The 20,349-nt window shown below is 46.0% G+C and overlaps 1 protein-coding gene and 1 long non-coding RNA gene across 6 annotated transcripts in view; one reads left to right on the top strand and one right to left on the bottom strand.

The window, feature by feature from the left end:
* Positions 1-16,327, top strand: part of LOC103782875 (uncharacterized) — a 46,773-nt gene extending 30,446 nt beyond the window's left edge. The window contains exons 2-4 of one of the 2 annotated variants that reach the window (XR_004666446.3): positions 9,002-9,153; positions 12,082-12,198; positions 16,193-16,327. This is a non-coding gene — a long non-coding RNA (uncharacterized LOC103782875). Of the gene's footprint in view, positions 1-9,001; positions 9,154-12,081; positions 12,199-15,995; positions 16,092-16,192 lie in introns of those variants that run through there. The other variant, XR_008621057.2, reaches the window with a different exon arrangement.
* LOC100977072 (neuronal acetylcholine receptor subunit alpha-7) overlaps positions 3,733-20,349 on the bottom strand; it is a 139,390-nt gene continuing 122,773 nt past the window's right edge. For 3 of the 4 annotated variants that reach the window (XM_063596513.1, XM_003826048.5, XM_034938459.3), the window contains 6 exons: positions 19,885-19,964; positions 16,132-16,299; positions 15,298-15,492; positions 14,250-14,336; positions 10,572-10,681; positions 3,733-5,977 (listed from right to left, as the gene is read on the bottom strand). In XM_063596513.1, coding sequence (XP_063452583.1) covers positions 5,459-5,977; positions 10,572-10,681; positions 14,250-14,336; positions 15,298-15,492; positions 16,132-16,299; positions 19,885-19,964 — 1,159 coding nt within the window. In that variant the 3' untranslated portion in view covers positions 3,733-5,458. The remainder of the gene's footprint in view (positions 5,978-10,571; positions 10,682-14,249; positions 14,337-15,297; positions 15,493-16,131; positions 16,300-19,884; positions 19,965-20,349) is intronic. The other variant, XM_055098257.2, reaches the window with a different exon arrangement.

The following is a 20,349-nucleotide window of genomic DNA, read 5'->3' as shown; positions in this document are numbered from 1 at the left end:
CATTGGCAGAAAAAAAGGAAATTTAGAAAGCAGTGCAGAATGTTACACGTGACGGTGGAGAGAAGACAAGAAAGAGTGTGGAACTGCAGCGCTGCAGAAAGGTGGCATTCCTGAAGTGGGCTGTGTGCAAACACAGGGGGCGTCTCGTCACAAAGAGTTTGAGAAAGATAGAATCTGTGGGCCGCATCCCCAGGGGCCATAACTTCGAGACCCCTTCCCCAACTCAGGACAAGCTATGGCATTAGAAGGTCAAACGCATATGAAGTAAACAGTAATTAGAAAAGGAGCTATCCATGGTGAGGTCAGAAACACTTTGATGGACGGAAGGTCTAGGGAGGTTGGGAAGGGTTTGTGCCACATAAAAAAATGAAGGAATGAGAAAAAGTTAAATTATGTAAGAGTTCCTTCCTGAGGCATGCACCTCCAGGGGGCTCTGCTTAAAGCTTCTGTCAGTCTTTTCTCCAACTCACTGGGGTCCCCGTGAGTGCAATGAGCAGCTACATCTAACCCACCATGCTGCCTCGACTAGTTTGTCCCACAGGCTCCCAGGGCCCAGAGGAAGGGCTGAACCGTGTCTTGGGCCCAGCACTGGCTGGAGAAGCACCTGCAACAACTGTGGCTTCTGCTGTGCTGGCCCACTGCTGTCACCTGGGAGGGCTGGGTCAACGCAGGGACCCCCAAGACCCTGCAGACAGGTCCTCGGACTGCAAAGTCTAAGGGTCCGATGTCTAAAAATATAAACCGATAAAACTCATGGCAAGCTAAATCAGTAGGCACAGGAGAAAGGAGAAATGCACACAATTACAAACGGAAAAAGGAGAAAAAACCACAAATACAAAGGGAAGAAAACACCTGAAGTGCATATATTACGAAACTACGCAACTATGTTGAAAAGTGGATGGAATTAATTTTATTTTTAAAAATGTCATTAAAATGGACTCTAGAAGGTCTTGAGGACCTAACCTGCCTGATGAGCAAAATCCAGAAATATACCACAGCAGGCCCAGACAGCCCCAGCTAGTTCTTCTACGCTTAAGCAGAAAATAATTCAAAACCAATAGATGATTGTAGAATATAGAGGTTTTTGTTTTATAATATTTCTTTAAGTCAGCATAAAGTTAAATCAAATCTGGACAAAAAACACATAAAAGCAAGCTGTAGAATGATGAATCTTAATTATAAATATTGATAACCAAAGTCATGATACTAACAAGTAAAGAACATCTCAGGAATACACTAATGATTTGGTCTTAAGTATTCTATTAATATAATTAAACATACTACTAGAGCAAAGGAAAAGACCTTCTGATAATCCCTCTGGACACTGAGAAGGCTTTGACAAAAATCTAACGTCTACATTTTCCCCAGAGAGTCTTAATAGTTTGAGAACACACAGATACTTTTTTATTATGGCAAGGAAAATACATGTCTTCATACAAGTTAAACGCTGAGACATTAAAACGTGCCACTGATGTCACGAACAAGATAAGCATGCCACCTGAATCACTGTGACTCAACACTGATCTCAAATCAACTAGATACAAGAAAGAAATAAGAGACACATTGGAAAGGAGAAGTCAAAAGTATATCTTAGAAACAAGTAGGAATCACAATTTGTGGTTGATTATAACATTCATACATAAAAACCAACTACTTTCTTATACAATGGGATAAAATAGAAAATAAAGTGGAATAAATCATTCCATTGAAAATGATAGCCAAATGATAAAACATCTAGAAATAAACAACTATAAATTCAAAGCACCTTAGTGAACAAAATCATAAAACACTATAAGTTACATAAAATTAGACTTAAACACAAGATTTCATGCTTTTGAATAGGAAGACTCAATCTGTAAATTCATTGTGACTCTAATTGAAAAAAGATTCATATGAGAGAGAGAGATTCAGAGTTGATGGGAGTGTTGACTTGAAAATACTGATATTAGTATGAATAATGCTTTAGAAGTGAAAGGCATTCATAGAGATAAATAGAACAGAAACAGAACCAAACACTTAAAGAAATTTAGTTTACAAATAAGGCTGCATTTTGAACAACTGGGGAAAACACTATGACTGTATTTTAGAAATGCATTATTACATATCTATTGATACTGCTGACCAACATTTCGAGGAAAAAGTATGGATTTTTCCCTCATGTCCTGCAACAAATGAATTCCAGGGAGTCTGAAGATGTGAAGGTAAACCAATAAAACCATAAAGTTTCAGAAGAAAATGCGAGTAAGTTTATTTATAATCTCAGAATGAGGAAGGCTTTTAAAAACTGGAAACAAATCCCACGATCGACAAAGAAAAATACTCACAAATTGACAACATAAAAATTTAAACTCTATGCCAATAAATAAGGAAATCAATAAATAACATCGAAAGACAAATGATAAAAATATTTTCAAGACATAAGACAAAAATGTCCCAAAGTGAATGAGCAAAGTAATTAAGAAAAAGCCAAATAACCCAGTTAGGAACTGGGTAAAATATATAAATGTATCAAAATTGAAACAACAAAAAAAATTTAAAAGATGTCCCATTTTATACACAAAATAAACCAAAATCAGAATAATATTCATAAATATCATGTTTCACCAATTATATTGGGAAAAACATTAAGTTTGAAAATACCCAGTGCTATTATAGAAAGCTGAGAAATTGGGCCTTTTATTGTACTCTTGATGGAGTTACATCCTTCGATCAGTTTCTAGAAGATAATCTGGCAATAGCTATCAAAATTTTAAATACATGTAGCCTTAAACCCAGCAATTCCATTTCTAAGTTGGAATTTATACCGTTTTAGTCACAAAACTATGTCAAGATGTATGTACAAGTATGCCAATTATAGATTTGTATATAAAAATAAAAACTGGAAGTATCCATATGTTCACCAATAAAAGGCTACTCAAATAAATGATAGTCCGCTGAGACAATGGAATGCTAAGCAGCTACTAACAGGAATGAGGTAGATCTTTATATGTTATTATGGGACAGCCTCTAAGACAAAACTCCACATGAAGAATGCAAGGTGCAGCGCCCTTCACAGAGCGTTAGTGCTGGAGAGGGAAGGTCTCTCTCCATAACCCCCGTCCCTCCTTCTTTGGCCTCTTATCTTCTTTTCTTCCTTTCTAGAAATGCCCTTAGAAGCTCATTAGTGGTCCCCTCTGAGAGAGAAAACAGGCAGTATGGGAGACTGTTGTTTTTAACCACTCATACTTTTCTAACTATGTGCACATCTATTCCTTATTATTACTTTATTAAAGGACAGAGTAGTTATTTGAGAGTCCAAAATATGCACAACTTGTTTGCATTTTATGTGTTCCTGTATAAAATACAAAACCAAAAAGGTTTCTTTTTAAAGCAAAAATGTGGGAGGGATCAATTTTGGGATAATGATAAGAAATGAAGCATTCCTTTTATATATCAAAACACTTCTACTTGTTTCTAAAGACACTGTAACAGAAAAAAAAAAAAAAAAACCCGAAAATCTTGTGCATGGTTCATCCATAGCATGTGGAAGGAATGCCTGCTGAGGAAGGATCCTGCTCCAAGCCGCCTGAGGCTGGAATGTCCTGATCCACCAACTTTCTCATAAGTGAGGTCTCTTGTCACACACAAGGTACCTCACACTTACACACACACACACACCGCACACATGCAAGCTTCCATCTTCCTCCAGTGCAAACAAAGTCATGTGCATTACCCAGAAATGAGTGAGCCAGATGGCTGGAAAAGCACATACAATTTATTTAACTCTGAAAATCAAATCTTCCCTCATGATGTTCCCACCTCAGGGATTAGAAGCAAATTAAAAATCTCTAGGGGCTCAGAAGCCTTCTATAATTTTGAGCTCTGGGCAGTTGTTGGATGACACAATGGAACAGGAGAGGTCTTTCTTGGTGAATTACCCTCTGATCTCATTAAAGAATAAGAATGAGACCATCCTGGCTAACATGATGAATCCCTATCTATCTCTACTAAAAATACAAAAAATTAGCCAGGCATGGTGGCGGGTGCCTGTATTCCCAGTTACTCGGGGGGAGGCTGAGGCAGGAGAATGGCATGAACCCAGGAGGTGGAGCTTGCAGTGAGCTGAGATCATGCCACTGCACTCCAGCCTGGGCGATAATCTAAGGGAAGAGCTGTATCATCACTTAGGTTTAAAAATTAAAGTTTCTCTTGCTTTAAGTTGCCCATCTCCAGTGAATCCACCCAAGAACTTTGAGCCAGCTTTTGGGGCTGCAGCTGGGGTGGACTGGCTTGGAGCAGGCAGACTCCCAAAGGCCAGAACTCAGAATTGCTGGCTTGTCAGTCACTGAGGGTCGGCCAGCTCCTCCCTGCTGCCTGCCACTGGCCAGGTATCCAGAGAAGGGATGGGCCACACCATCCCCTCCCTGGCGCCTGCCATACTGGGGACCAGAAGAGTTCCCAGCCTCTACTTCCTGGCCCTGACACAGGCAGAAAGGGCCTAGGAATATGTTCACTTTATGTTGTGCATTTGTATGGATGCACACATTTCTAAGACTAATTAACTCCAGTGCATGTGAATCAGCTAACACATTATTTTTTTAAAGCCCACGTAAGTGGCTTCACTTAGCTTTAGCTATTCTTTTGGGCTGTTAATTCTAGTAGAACTCTTATTTTTCCTGTGGGTTCTGCAGAATAGAACAGATTTGCTCAACTCCTCAGTGTCTGAGAGCAGCACCTAGGAGTTATCTGGGATCCACCAAAGACACTCCGCGGGGCCTGGCCCTTGTTCAGAATAAACAGAAACCTGCGTCCCTTTGATCTCCTTGACAGGGTAGGTTTGCAGAAGTCAGGCAGGCTGGTAAAAACATCCTTAGTAAGACCAACAGTCTGTCTTTTTTTTTTTTTTTTTTAAATGTAGAAACAGCATCAAGCTGTTTCTCTCTACCGTCTTTGATAGAAATAAAAATAAAAAGTTGAATTGCAGAAAAGCTAAGAGGTTTTTAGTTTTTGTTTTTTGTTTTCCTTCCACCAGTCAATTATTGGAATGGATTTAGTGAGTCTGGTTTATTTTAGCTTCAATCTGGGTTTGTACACAAGCAAAAAGCAAATGTTGAATTTTCAGGTAGACCTTCATGCAGACATGCAAAACCAACTGTCCCGGTGGTGAGGAGCCATGGGGAGCTCTCCGAAGGGCTTTCCAGGCAGTGGGCTAATGGGCAAAATGACTGCTCAGTGGCCCTGCTGACCGATGGTACGGATGTGCCAAGGATATCTATCAGCCCATCTGAGAATATGAAACAAAGTGCTGAGATTCTACTACCTAAAGTAACAAAGAAACCGTAAGCAACACGACTGACAGCCAGAAGGGAACACTGGAGTTGTGGCGTGTAATGCTGTCCTGGATTAGCACCCCCAAATCTCGCCAAGCCAAAGGCCTTGCCCATCTGTGAGTTTTCCACATGTACAGAACCAGGCGTGGTTACGCAAAGTCTTTGGACACGGCCTCCACGAAGTTGGGAGCCGACATCAGGATGCCGATGGTGCAGATGATGGTGAAGACCGAGAAGGCCATGAGGCACAGGCGGTCCACCACGCAGGCGGCGAACTTCCACTCGCTGCAGACCGCCTCGCTTTCGTCCTGGCAGCGGAAGCGGTTGGCAATGTAGCGGACCTCCTCCAGGATCTTGGCCAGGTCCGGGTCCCCCTCGGGGGGCTGCCCACCGTGCAGGAGGTGCTCGTCGTGCGTGGGGGAGCAGGCCATGCGGCCACACACTACCCCAGAGTCGGGGGTCGGGACACAGTGCACGCCGTCCAGGCCGCGGAAGCCGATGTACAGCAGGTTCCCGTTGCTGGCGGGCGGCGGCGCCACGGCGCTCATCTCCACACTGGCCAGGCTGCAGCGCCGCTGCTTGTGCTGGCAGGCCGGGCGCACCTTGTCCTCCCCGGGCCTCTTCATTCGCAGGAACCACGCGCACCAGTTCAGAAGGATGACTCTGGTCTGGGGAGACAACAGAACGTTAAGAGCAGCCCTGAGGCGGACATGGGCTGATCCCAACAGCAGTAAGATCCTACAATACAAGCCCTGCTTCATTGGTCCTGGGGGTAGCAGCCTCCACTGCCTCCCGGATGATTTTAGCAGGCAAGCAGTGCTTGCGTATGACAAGCAGTCGAGTTCAACGCGAGGCAAGACTAAAACTGATGCACCCTGGGAACAAGCTAAATTGTTCTCCGGGGCAGGCACACTGCAATCTCAGGGAAGACAGCTTCGTGGAAGGGGAAGGCTATCTGAGCTGTGTAAAGAGGGAAAGTCAATTTCCCTCTCTGATCCTTCCTCATCTGTAACCCGGGGACCTTCAGATCTAACTCTGGCTTCCACACTACCTGTTAGGTGCCCTGGAAGGCCACTGCAAATTCGCAAAGAGTGCCTGGGGGAGGTTGTACATTTTCAAATGCAATCCCAGGATATCCATGAGACACCAGGTGAACTTGAAGCTTGAAGCAGTTCAGGCTTCCAACATCAGATTACCACATCTCTTGTGATGACGTGACCACTTTGCAAAGCTGTTTTTCAAAGTACCCTGATAAAAAGCAAACACCAAGGAACTTCATGTGAAACAGAAACTAGGTTAGTGGTCTCCAATCTGATCCCAAGATTTGAGAGGCGGTGCCGTGCCCCATAGGTGCTACATTGTTAAGGCATAAATACTTATTAAAGTGTTTTGATCTATTTAAAAAGAGAGCCTTGGGTATTATTTCTTTTGGCCAGGGGCTCTGTGAAAAATTTCCTGAGATACTAACGTGCTGTGAACCAAGGAAGTTTCGGAACCTCTAACCTAACTCAGTAGGCTTCAATGAAGACCGAATAAGATGATGTCTGGGAGAGTACTTTGAAAAGTTGAAGGCAGAAGTTGGCAAACTTTCTGTAAAGGGCCAGGCAACTACTCACTTCTGCTGATGTAGCACACATTGAAGGCGTCAAATGGATGGGCATGTTTTCTAAAATAACTTATTTACAAAAACACTTGGTGGACTGGACTTGGCCACCTAGGCCATAATTTGCTAACTTCTGGTCTAAAGTGTGTCCTAGAGTGCATGAAAGAAGCTGGAGAAAAATCACCATGGAGTTTATCCTGGTTTTGCCTCTCACGGAAAGAAGAGAGACAAATGAAGCCTCAATCCAGGTAAAGAAGCATTCTTGCAAGCCCATCCATGTAAAGTGTATGAAAAGTGGGCCCTTTCCCTGAAATTATCCAGATCCTGATTTCATTTACATTTTGTTTTATGATTTTGGGGAAATTCCATCAGTAACCTAACAGGTTTATTTCCTATCTTTAGGAAATATACAGATAGTAAATTGTGCAGTTCGTATCTGCAGAGCTTTCATTCTTGGTCATCTTTTTATAACATCTTATCAAAGATAACTGCAACAAACAGGTCTGGGGACAAGAACAGGGAAGCACAAGACCAGTTTCATTGCAGCTATAAAAATAACCCTTTGTTTCCCATTGTACTTTACAAGCAGGCGGCACTCTGCATGTCCTGGAAAGGTTGGGTCTGCTGACCTTGGAGGGTTTTTTATGATCAGTAAGGAGCAGGGACATATGGCCCCAGGTGAAACCTTGGGTGAGTTGGGCCGTCCATACAAGGCTCATGAGACAAGTCATAGGGTCCGGTGAAATGAGTATAATCCCCCCACTTTACAGACCAACAAACTGAGGTTCAAAGAGGCTAATAAACTGGCCCAACGATGTACAATGAGTAAGTAAGTGGTTATGTCACTTCACATGTTTAGCCTTTCCCAGCCTCATCTGTCAAAGGGTCTGTAAGATTCTCTTCAAAACTCGCACAACCCCACCCCTCTGGGAAGGCACCAGAAAGCCTGAGCCAGCTCTCCTGGGAGGCTGCAGGGCAGTGAGTGTGCCTGCATCCAGTGGCAGCAGTGCACACAGGAAGCGAGCAGCACCAGGCACTTCTCCCCCCATGGCAGGGTCTACACGTCCCCCAGTGCACATCTCAAGCTCATACGATACACTCTGCCAAGTCCATTTTGAATTCCATGGCCTGAATCATTAACTTTCAAAACCAAAGCATTTAAAAGATAAAATTATCCTCTTGGCACTCCTCAAATTGTGCTCTTGACCTCTTCTGTTAGGCTACAGTTTTGTTTCTGGCTGTGCAAATGTCACATAATGCCACTGCACCCGGCAGTATCTTCTTCATAGCAACAGATCATAATAAAAGTCCCTCGGAGGCTGTTTGTGTTTCACATACACATGGAATGAAAGAAAAATGCAGTGTGCTATATAAAGCGAGAGAAATGCATAAGCTTCATCTTTCATTTGCAGCCAATTGGTTTTAATAAGCTTTTATGCTGAGAGGTGAATAATTAGCATATGTTCTTAATTAAGATTGTTCTAGAGCAGTAGAGTGCTCCAGGTCGTTAAAAATGGTTTTGTGTCTCAATGTCTTAATTCTCTTATCTTCTCATCAGTCAAAATACTTACAAGAAATGAGAATGTTTAGATTTTTGTATTTGCATAAATAAATACTAGAAGGAAAAATAAGGAATTCATTAAAACAGTTATCAGTATTGATGGTAGATGCAGGGTAAAGGGGAAGGAATGGGAGCAGGATTTCCTTATGTATAATTTTAATTTTATTTTGACTTTAGAAACAGGTAAATGTATTACCTGCTTCAAACTGATGGATGGACAGACAGAAAGAGCAGCAAACCAACAAACCTCCAGCTCTCAGGCCTCTCACCTCTGGCCTTGCATTTTCTTAAGTGTGGGTCAGGGTTATAAGGAAATCAGACAAAAATACAGGTGAATGTGTGCAAATGTACCCCAGTGTTTTAAGGGGGGGCCTTCACAAAACAAGCCTCAGGGAATGTAGTGATGTGGTCTGTGTGTGAGACATCACCATGTAGGCTGAGCTCACATTACTGCTTGTGTAATGAGCTACGAGTCTTTTTTTTTTTTTTTTTTTTTTTTTTTTTTTTTTTTTTTTTTTTTTTTTTTAGGAGATGGAGTTTTGCTCTGTCACCCAGGCTGGAGGGCAATGACACCACCATAGCTCACTGGAGCCTGGAGCTCCTGGGCTCACATGATCCTCCCACCTCAGCCTCCCAGGTAGCTGGGACTACAGCCACACACCACTGTGGTGGGCTCACAGGTAAGTCTTTACTAAATAGTGTATAAGGGGAATGGGCCATGTGGGTGAAACTCTGAGAAGAAACAGTAATTTTGTAAAGCATTTCTTAAGAAGCAGTCTTTGCTAAGTGAGCATTCAGGTAACAACTCCACAATGACTGTTTCAGGAGGCCCAGCAATCCCCTATTCCTGGAGGGTGCCTGACAGCATCTCACCCCCTACAGCTGCATTTAGCTTGTTGGTGATTCCTAGATTCCCTTCTGAACTGGGACACAAGTGCTCTCCAAAGACAGACAGCTTTTGGAATGTGAGGGCCTTTTTAGCTTCCCAAATCCTTAGGCCAGGCTCTCTAGACAGGAGGACGGGGAAGCTTTACAAAGCTCACATGAAGAGGGGAAGAAGCTCAGGCCCTCCCTAGGCCCTCATCAAGGTTTCCTGACTGCCAGGCAAGGGTGGATGCAGAGCTCTGGACACTGTGCAGGAGAGGATCCCTGGGTGGGTGAGCATCCGCAGATGTGGCCGGGCACGGTGCCAGCAGCTGGGGCAGGAGTGGTATGGCCCAGGCTAAGCTGACAGGCTGTGGGATGCCATCCTTTCTGTTTTCATCCGTTTCCTTTTATCCCTTCCCCCTTCTGCACTGGTGACAATTAGTCTTTGTTTCATAGACTTCTGGTTGGATGATATCCCTAGATGTACTGAACGTACATATTTGTACACAGCTCATTCTGTTTCTTACTCTTTGCTCCTCATTCTGTTGTGAAGCCTCAACCATGTTGCTACGCATCTGTCTCATCTGTTGCTTCCAACTGCAGCACAGTGCTTCACGGCATGCATCAAAAAACAAACTAGCTTCTCAAAACACTGTGCTGATTGATAGAACACACAGGGCAGCCAGTTTGAGAGCCTTACTCTGCAGTTAGATTAGACAGGAGTGCCACGGGGCATCCGGGAACACGTGCACCATGACTGCACACTACACAAAGACACGTCAATAGGTGATGAAATACAGAAACAAAGCTATTTCTGGCTGGGAACAATGGCTCACACCTGTAATCCCAGCACTTTGGGAGGCTGAGGTGGGCAGATCACGAGGTCAGGAGTTCGACACCAGCCTGGCCAACATAGTGAAACCCCATCTCTACTAAAAATACAAAAAAAATTGGCCAGGTGTGGTGGCAGGCGCCTGTAGTCGCAGCTACTTGGGAGGCTGAGGCAGGAGAATTGCTTGAATCCAGGAGGTGGAGGTTGCAGTGAGCCAAGATTACACCACTGCACTCCAGCCTGGGTGACAGAGTGAGACTCCGTCTCAAAAAAACAAACAAAAAACCCAAAGCTATTTCTTTAGGAATGCCCGTTTTTTGTGTGATTTTAAAAATAAACCCTAGGAGGAGCCTCCTTTACAGGGGGGCTCCGACTCCATCGGGGGTGGGAGGAACGTACCCACTTGGGCATCTTGCCCCCGTCGGGGTCGTGGTGGTGGTACTGAAGCACGATCACTGTCACCACCACCGAGAGGCCCACGATGATCATGGTGCTGGCGAAGTACTGGGCTGTGGAGAGAACAGATGCAGGGTGAGACCCGGGGATCCTGTGGCACTGCACGTCACAGGACAGGCACACCCTGATCAGGTTCTCTGACCGTCAGGGCCTCAGGGTGCAGTGATGCCCATGTGTCCAGGCCTGCAGCCCACATTCTGGGTGGGCAAAACCAGCCAGTGTGGTCTGACTTCCCGCCCACAGAGTGACCTTCCCTCACTTCATTGCACTTCCGTGCACTCTGGCCGACTTGTCAGTCAATAAGAGCTAGCATCGCCTGGCAGGATGGTGATAAGCTTGTTCCTGTGGGTAAATACTGGATGTGAGGGCATGGGAACCATCCAGTGTTTATGATGCAGGCCTCCACTGTGCTCCAGGGGCACAATGAGGGCAAACCTGCACACCACCTGGCTGCCAGCTGTCCAGCCTGAGGAAGGGGTCAGTGGCAGGGACTTTTCAGGACGAGAACTTCAGTCTCAGCTTTGGTTCTAATGGGTCATGGGTGTCCTTCCACCTGGGCCCAGGTGAGGGGCAGCATGGAGCATCTGAGTGCTTCCATCCTGGTCCACTAGCTACTGGCTGTGAGTTTGGAGTGGATGCTCAGCCTCTTCGGGCCTCAGCTCTCCAATGGGGGTGGTGCAAAGGATGACGTTTGTGTCCCCACAAAGTTCATGGGTTAAAACCCTAGTCCTAACTGGGATGGTATCTGGAGGTGGGGCTTTGGGAGGTATGAGATTGTGATTTATAATAAGAAATATGTATTTGGTCTTCCTCCCATTTCCTGGCACACAGCTCCTAAAACCTTTGAATCTCTGAAGTCATCAGTGTCTTTTTATATGCTAATGAGATGATTTATGGCTGAGGTTCCTGGATACCCTCAGGATGGGGTTTGGTTGCCAGGGGAACCAGCCAAGTAATTAGAGAGTTGGAACCTTCAAGCTCTGTCCCCTCTCCCAACCCTTGACCCCTGGGGAGGAAAGAGGTACTGACGGTTGAGTTGATCGCCAGTGGCCAATGATGTAATCAATCATGCCTATGTAGTGAAGCCTCCATAAAAACCCAAAAGGATGGAGTTCTGTGGAGACCTTCCCAGTGCTGAACACGGGGAGGTGTTTGGAGGGCAGAGAGGGCATGGCAGTTCCATGCCCCTTCCCAAATACCTTGCCCTATGCATTTCTTTCATCTGACTGTTCATCTGTGCTTTATAATTAATGAATAAATATCAGTAAAATGTGTCCCTGAGTTTACTAGAGTGAGTCACTCTAGTAAATGGCTGAACTCAAAGATGTGCTTTTGGGAACTCCCCGATTTATAGACACTTGGTCAGAAGCATGGGAAGCTGGAACTTCTAACTGGCATCTCAAGTGGAAATGGTCTTGTGAGCCTTAATCTGTGAGTGCTGTGCTAACTCCAGGTGGTGTCAGGACTGAAGTGAACTCACTGTAGGACGCCCAGCTGGTTTCCAAGAATTGGTCGATGTGGGAGAAAAGCCCCGCTTTGGTGTCAGAAGTGTTGTGTAAGTAGAGAAATGGTAAGTGATTTTCTCAGGGGCCTTCAACAGGTCCTGAGGGTGCAGCCCTCATGAATGGGATTAGAGTCCTTCATAAAAAGAGGCTAAAGAGCTAATTCACTCTCTTTTTGCCACGTGAGGCCACAGCGAGAAGAGGGCCAGCTGTAAACCAGGGAGTGGCCCCTCACCAGAGCCCTGCTGCCACCCTTATCGAGGACGTGCAGCCTTGCAGAACTCTGAGAAATAAATGTCTGTTGCTTAGGCCCCCAGTCTACAGCAATTTGTTACGGTAGCCTCCATTAAAATAGGAACTTCTTCCTTGCAGGATTTGTGCAATGATGAGCAATTACACAGGCCAAGATGTCTACGAGAAAGGAGGGGGCATTCTTTAGTGGGCAGCTCTAATTATTAAACCTTTGGTGTGGCTGTCCACTCAAGGGGCTGAACTCTAAGCGGAAAGCATCAGAGTGCAGGGCGCTAAGCATTCAGCTAGCCCTCACTGGCCCTCACGCCAGGAAGGAACTCACTGCCTTCCTACAAAGACCAAGAGGTACCTGGGAGGAGCTCTGCCAGAGCTGGAAGTTTGAGACCTAAAGTTAGCATCAGGGCCCCTGAGAAAAGGAAGGAGACTGGAGCAAACCGTGACCCTTATGAGCTGAATTATGCTTCCCCCTAGAATTCATATGTTGAAGCCCTAACCCCTAGTACCCTAGAATGTGACTGTACTTGGAGATAGGGTCTTTAAGGAGGTAATTAAGTACAATTAGGTCATCAGGGTAAGCCCTAATCCAATCTGACTGGTGTTCTTTTAATGAAGAAGAGGAAATTTGGACACACAGAGAGGCACCAGGGATGCAGGTGCACACAGGAACTACCAGGGGAGGACAAAGCATTGTGAAAGTGGTTGTCTGCAAGCCAGGGGGAGAGGTCTCAGGTGAAACCATCCCTAACGGCCCCTTGGTCTTGGACTTTCAGCAGTGCAACTGTGAGAAAATAAACTTCTGTTATTTAAGCCCCTAAGTCCATAGTATTTTGTCATGGCAGCCTGAGCAGACCAACCACCTCTGGAGAGATGGGGGTCAAAGGATTGCCCAGACTGAATTTCCATCAACAGAGGGCAGCAAAGCTGATGTCCCTGGGGCCATCAACATCCCATCCTTCGAGATGTGGGCTATGCACCAACCAAGCCTTTCCCAGCGGGTCATCAGTCCAGAGAGAGAAGGCCTGACGACTGCCCCCGGAAGGGAGGCTGCAAATCTCTACTGAAAGCAGTGTGCTGGAAGGTAGAAAGAATGGAGTCAGAATCAGGTGGAAAGGTGGTTCTTCCCTGTCTGGATGGTACCAAGAGAAAAATGATACCCACAAAGGCTTTTCATACCAACAGTTTCTCTGGCCAAAATACTGTACATACAGGGAGTTCCACAAAGAAGGGCCTTTGCTGCTTGGTTCCTAAAGCCTGGGGGTATCCAGGTAGGGCTCTCCCTCTAGCCCACCCCCAGGTAGACACAGCATGCGTCCTCAAACAGCAGGGGCCAGCAGGTGTAATGACAGTCTGTATACCTCCTTCCAACCTTCACTGCCCAGTGGGAGTGGAGACTCTTGTTTTTGTTGTCCCTCCCTGGGTAGAGGATCATGCCTTATACCTGTGCAAAATATATTTTTCTCATTCATATTTCCCTAGAAACTTTTATACAGAGACATTGAGTTATCTCAGGACACAGTAACTGTGTGCTTCTCCCATTTTAACAAAGGCTTTGTGGGAAAACAACATCTTAAGCTAAAATGATGCATCTCTAATGATGAAATATCTGGCTTCAAAGCAAGCATGAGGAGGAGAACTATGAGGGGAAGGGGGGCATTTCTGTGAGATAAAAGTCAAACCTCAAAGCTGAATATCCCCTTCCCCTTACTTGGGCCCGGGTGACTCTGAATAGTTACAGCAAATCATCACCTTCCAGAGAAAATGGGGGCAGTGCAGCCCTATTTCTTCTAGTTTCATCTGCTGGGAAATCCTGGGCACACTCTAACCCTAACCCCATATCTCTAAGAGAGGAGCCCGACTCTTGCCTTACCTATCAATGGTACCGAATCGGATGTTGCAGGCATGATCTCAGCCACGAGCAGCATGAAGACAGTAAGAGAGAGTAAGACTGTTATCCCTAAAACATAAACACACAGCGGTTCCTCAGACAAAAACAGACAAGAAGGCCTCAATTCTGTCTAACGAGGGCTCCTAACCTGACACTCAAAAGAAAGGGAGGCGCTGGGGGGAATGTCGTGGAATGCACGTTTTCCCTATGTATGGGCGTGTGCATTTTCCAGGGGACATTCCATGCCACTTACCAGAGTCCCAAAGGAGTCTCTTATGGAGACAAGTTTAGGACCCAGAATTTTAAAAGCATCAACACAAACTGAAAAATTTAACTTGGCACAATTATCTCTCATATTCTCTGTAAAATATTATTGAGAAGTAGTTTCACGTAGCAGGAAAAAGAAAATATGCAGTCAGGAGACCTGATTTCAGGTCTTACATTTGCTACTCAGCCAGCTATGTGACCTTAGATACAACATTCAACCTTTCTGAACCTCATACTCAGAAGATATGGGTTTGGGAATGATTTCTACCATATGCTACATCTGATGTTTAGCAACTCTTTAAGACATTGGGAAACTCATTCCACCATTCAAAATCTTGGTTTCCTTCGCTTCGTATGGGAGTGATCGTAAGAATTACACTGGGTACTGTAACATACAAATGCAAGCTGATACTAAGCTAAATTGTTCCCTCGATGACCAGTCGCCATTGAGGAACAGGTGGGGTGGCAGGAGGGAAGAAGGCACAGGCCTCTCAAGGCAGAATGGAGCTGGCCCCTCCCTGTGCATCCCCCATCCTCTGAGGGTCCTCCAGTATTCTCAGGATTACACAGCCGTCCAGCACGGAGCCCGAATCAGGGACCTCTGGTGTCCTGGAGCCACCGTGGGCTTGGAGGTCCATGGGATGAGCCAGGGAATCCCCAGGAACCCTGATGGAGTCCTGCGCTGTCTGCTGTGAGCCCTCCAGAGCTGACCTCAGCAGAGGGTCTCCAGTCTCAGACTCCCGCCAGACACTGGGGCGCTTACCCAGGGAAATCTTCTCCCCGGAATCTGCAGGAAGCAGGAACACCAGCAGGGCGAGGGCGGAGATGAGCACACAGGGGATCAGCAGGTTGAGGCCATAGTAGAGCGTCCTGCGGCGCATGGTCACTGTGAAGGTGACATCGGGGTAGGGCTCTTTGCAGCACTCATAGAACCTTTCACTCCTCTTGCCGGGGATTCCTCCATAGGGAGGAGGAGAGAAGGAGCCATTGTTAGAATACAATAAATTACCCTGTTTATTTCAATGTGTATACCACACACAAGCACAGTCCTAAAGTTTGCAAAGTGCTAAAAAAAAAAAAAAAGGGGGGGGGTGTAATTAGCTTGAATAAAACCTTGTTGATTTACTATAGAGTTAAGAGTATTTTAGTGATAGTTGGCCAAATTGGTAGATATTCTTTTGGTGGATTGGAAACACATGATTATAATAATTATAAATAATACATTACCAATTTTACACTGTTATAAATGTAATCACTGTTTTCCTATTTTAAAATAATCAAATATAGGTTCCCATCAACTGAAATTTGCTGTTCAACTTGCTTTTAGAAATGGAGTGGATCTGCATAACGTAGAGAGATCTATCCTCACATTGGTTTGTTTAAATGCATCCTCACTGCAGTTGCCAGTTCCTCTTGGAAAGCATGGCATATCCTAACTGTTTTCTGTTTCTCCTCCTGTAGCTCTCACTAAATTATGGAGACTACTGCAAAATTCAATAAATGCTCGCACCGGAAAGGACAGTGGAAAATCCCAAACTTTTAAAGCTTGCCCAGAAATAGGAAAGCTTTCTTCCAGGCGGTTAGTCTCATGGCTTACCCACTAGGTCCCATTCTCCATTGGGGATATAGCCACTGATATCTGCCTCCTGCATCTGCAGATCCAAGGACCAGCCTCCGTAAGACCAGGACCCAAACTTCAGTTTGCAGTGCTGCACATCAAAGGGAAACCAGCGTACATCGATGTAGCAGGAACTCTTGAATATGCCTGTGTGGGTGATGGAAACAGAAGACTGAAACGGAAGCTGACTGAGATGTGCTGAAAATACACAGCAGTTCCTTCAGCCGGTTCCGCCCTCCGCACTGCAGCTAACACAGTCCAGAGCAAACGGAATCTGTCTTTTTATTTATTCGCAAAATCTGTAAAACAGAATCTCAGCTAAGCTTCACTGTCTTTTAAAATCCAAACGTAACACCGACATGCTCTCTCAAAGACTGTTTTGTGGGCTTTTTGTGCAAAAAGTTAGCTCTATAATCTGCATTTACCATGAGCATCTTCAGACTCTAAATAATAAAAGTAAAGAATGCAAAATATCTCAGAGAAGGTGATAACCCTGATGATGAAGTTAGAAATAGAATCTTAAAGGTGTGTGTGTGTGTGTGTGTGTGTCTGTTTGGTGCGGGGTGAGGTAGGCATTTTCTTTAGGTTAAAAATGGGAAGAACACATGATTATCGAGAAATACAATCTAGAATTCTGGTTAAAGCTAGAATTTTAACTAATTTAAATTCTAGATGAAGAACAGAACAAGCTGGGCACAGTGTCTCATGCCCGTAATCCCAGTGACTCAAGACATTGACGTGGGAGGGTCACTTGAGACTAGGAGTTTGAGACCGGACTGGGCAACATAGTGAGACATCTCTAATAAAAAAACTTAGCTGGGTGAGGTGATGCATGCCTGTAGTCCCGGCTACTCAGAAGGCTAAGGCAGGAGCATTGCTTGAGCCCAGGAGTTTGAGGCTAAAGTGAAGTGAGCTATGATCGAGCCCCTGCACTCCAGCCTGGGGAACACACCTAGAATCTGTCTGTAAGAAAAAAGGTTAAAAAACAAACAAACAAACAAAAAAACAAGAACAGATAGGTTTAAGCTGAAGAGATGGTGCTTGAAGGAAGAGTTTCTGCTGAAAAGAGCTATTCCAGGCTAGGACAGGTTGGAAGTGGATTTCCCAGAGGGCCAAGGGGAGGAAACCAGAAGAGGCCACTCCAGTTATTTACACTCATGTGCTCTTCCCTGCCCAGAGGAAGGCTGCATGGCACAAGAAGACAGGCACAGACTCGGTGTCCAGGTGTTCCTGGGGCAGGGCTGGCACTCTGCAAACTTCTGTTACTGAGTTACAGAAAGAGTGCACGCAGGAAGGGCCTCCACAGCCTTGCAGACAAGGACCCCACCTCACAACCGAGTTGGGAAAAGATACACATTTTGTCCCCTGAAGCTCCTTTAAGTATGCTTTGCGTCCTTACATGAAATGTTTATAGGAATCTGGAATCATCACAGACAATCGCCCTCCATTAATAGTTGGATCCCCCCAAAACCCACATTGTCTGCCAGTTAGTTGGAAAGCTTTGTAACTTCATGAGCCCATTTCTACGAAATGGCCCGAGACAGAGAATTTCTAGAGACAGAAAGCAGATCAGTGGTTGCTGGGAGTAGGAATGGGAATTAACTGCAAACAAGCAAAAGGGATCTTTGTGGGGTGATGGGAATGTTCTAAAACTAGACTGTGGTAATGGTTGCATAAGTCTGTAAATATACTAAAAGTTGTTGAATCATGTACTTAAAATGCATGATATGTAAATTCTCTCTCAATAAAGCTGTTAAAAAATAAACACATGAAATGGGGGGGAAAGTCATGTTATGATCAAGTCTCTATTTCAAAGCTTGAACTCAAAACATTCTTTCCTATCCATGCCCCTCTAACTACAGACAGGGCAGCATCCTGGGACTCGTTCTACACTCCCAGGGAGCAGGCGGGGGTTTCCCAATCCAGGCGGCCCTGGGCCTTTCCTGCCAGCGTAAGGAAGCCCCTCATGGTCACAGGACAACGTGTCCCGTCCTGACCGGAATCCAGGGCCACTGCAGTGGGGACACAGGCCTGGAGCCCCAGAGGGGGCTGCTGTACTCAGGCAGCTCGAGGCTTGCAGTGCTGGTCCTGCAGCTGAAAATAGCCTCAGCCTTCCAAACAACCTGCAGCAGCATATTCTACACTGGTGACTACCGGAGGCTGTTTTCTAAAATAGCCCTCATAACAGAAGCTGCAACACGCAGGCCTGGCGAGAAAGACCTCGGGAGCGATGGAAGGCTCCCCCCACTACCCCTGTTTGCAAGGGTCCTGCTGGTAGGAGGAAATGCCAGGGCTAGCAGGAAAGCGGATGCTTCGAGAAGCCTGAACAGCTGGACTTCTTCAATCTCTTCCAATATTATTGGGAGGTGTCTACCATTGACAGGTTCACTCGCTCCTTTGTTCATTCAGGGATAAATGCTAAGGTGAGCAAAGGCTGACTGTGCCCCCAGATGCTTGTCACCTGCTGACAGGGAAGGCACGCAGACAGCAACTGAGAAGGCACAGCCAGTATGTGTGGTATGTGAGTGGTGTGAATAGTGTATCTGGTTTGAGTGTGCATGCCTGCATGTGTGTAAGTGGTGTGTGTGAGGGTTGTGAGTCGTGTGTGAGTGGTGTGTATGAGTGGTGTGTGAGAGTGGTGTGTAAGTGGTGTGTGTGGAGTGGTGAGTGGTGTGTGGGTGGTATATTTGTGTGAGTGGTGTGTGAGTGTTGAGTCGTGTGGGTGGTATGTGAGTGGTTGTGTGAGTGGTGTGTGTGATTGTGAGTGGTGTGTGTGTTGTGTGAACAGTCTGTGTGGGTGGTGTGTATGAGTGGTGTGAGTGGTGTGAGTGGTGTGTGTGAGTACTGAGTGGTGTGTGTGAGGGGTGAGTGGTGTGTGGTATGTGTGAGTGGTTGTGTGTGAGTGGTTGTGAGTGGTGTGTGTGTGAGTCGTATGTGTGAGTGGTAGTTAGGTGTGGAGGTAATTGCAGGTTGCCTCTGAGCAGAAAGTTAAACAGCTGCAGTGTGGGAGATCACCCTGGAATAAACACATTAAAAATCTTCTAAAAGATCAAAAACCCCAGCTGTTCCTATCAATATGCTAGTGCACACTCTGCATGCACCTCCAGGCCATAAACCCATTTCCCTTGCCCTGTGAATCGACTGAAAAGATGGACTGGTGGGAAAGAACCAATCCAGGGAGCACTTAGCCTTGGAGGTGAGACACTGTTGGGAAGAAGTCAGCCGCTAGAGAGCTCTCCCTTGAAACCACCAGACCTTGCCTGTAACCTGCGTGTGCTCTTTAGCGCACGCACTCAGGATCCCGGAACTGTCACATCTCACCCCCGGCAGCTGGAGCGCTGCACCTGCCAAGACACTGAGTCCCGCAGGGAGGAGGATGGCAAGCTGGAATTGAGAAGCAGAGCCTGGAGAGGTGGCTTGCCAGGCTGGAAGGTGAGGTGGCCACTGCCCGGCAAAGGAGACTCGCTGTACTTGTACATTGGCTTTAAGGCACACATGGCAGAAAATAAGGACATAGTGGCAAAGACGGCTTGATTGAGACAAAAGAGGAGGATGGACTTCTGGGGGTAGAAAGCACACAGAAGCACAGAAGAGAAGAGAGAGGAAGACGTGGGAGTGAGCAAAGGCGAAGCAAAGAGCTGGTCCACCACACGGGGGCACCGGCCAGACTGACTGACACCCAAACTCGCTTCAGTTTTCTAACTGGAAGAGGACAAAGGAGGTGCAGCTTACCTGGAGGCAGGTACTGGCAATGCCCGGAAGAATTCACCAACACGTTAGTGTGGAATGTGGCGTCAAAGCGCTCATCAGCACTAGAAACAGGAAAAGGACTGCATGAGCCAGTGCCACCAGGCTGTGGATTTCCCGAAGCCCTGGGGTCTGTCTTTGATGGAGCAGCAAAGACCTTGAGAGGGGCCCCTGTCTGTCCTCACAACCCCACACCCCGCCTGAGAGCACCACTGGGGCTGGCCTGGGAGGTCTTCCCCGGGCACAGCTTGGAAGGGCCAGTGTCTACCCCCATTTCAATTTTCACACCGAACTGGTGATTTTTCTCACAATGTATATAAAACCAAGCTCTTAACCAAATGAAACCTGTAAACAACTCTGGAGGACATCGGCAGATGTGACATTTTCATGGTATCTAGAAGAACAGAGGGTGGGTGAGGCACGCTGCCACCCTATGAGCCTCATGGGGCA

This window comes from Pan paniscus, chromosome 16 (genome assembly GCF_029289425.2).
Source record: "Pan paniscus chromosome 16, NHGRI_mPanPan1-v2.0_pri, whole genome shotgun sequence".
In the NCBI taxonomy this organism is placed as follows: domain Eukaryota; kingdom Metazoa; phylum Chordata; class Mammalia; order Primates; family Hominidae; genus Pan; species Pan paniscus.
This window is presented reverse-complemented; position numbering and strand designations above follow the sequence as displayed.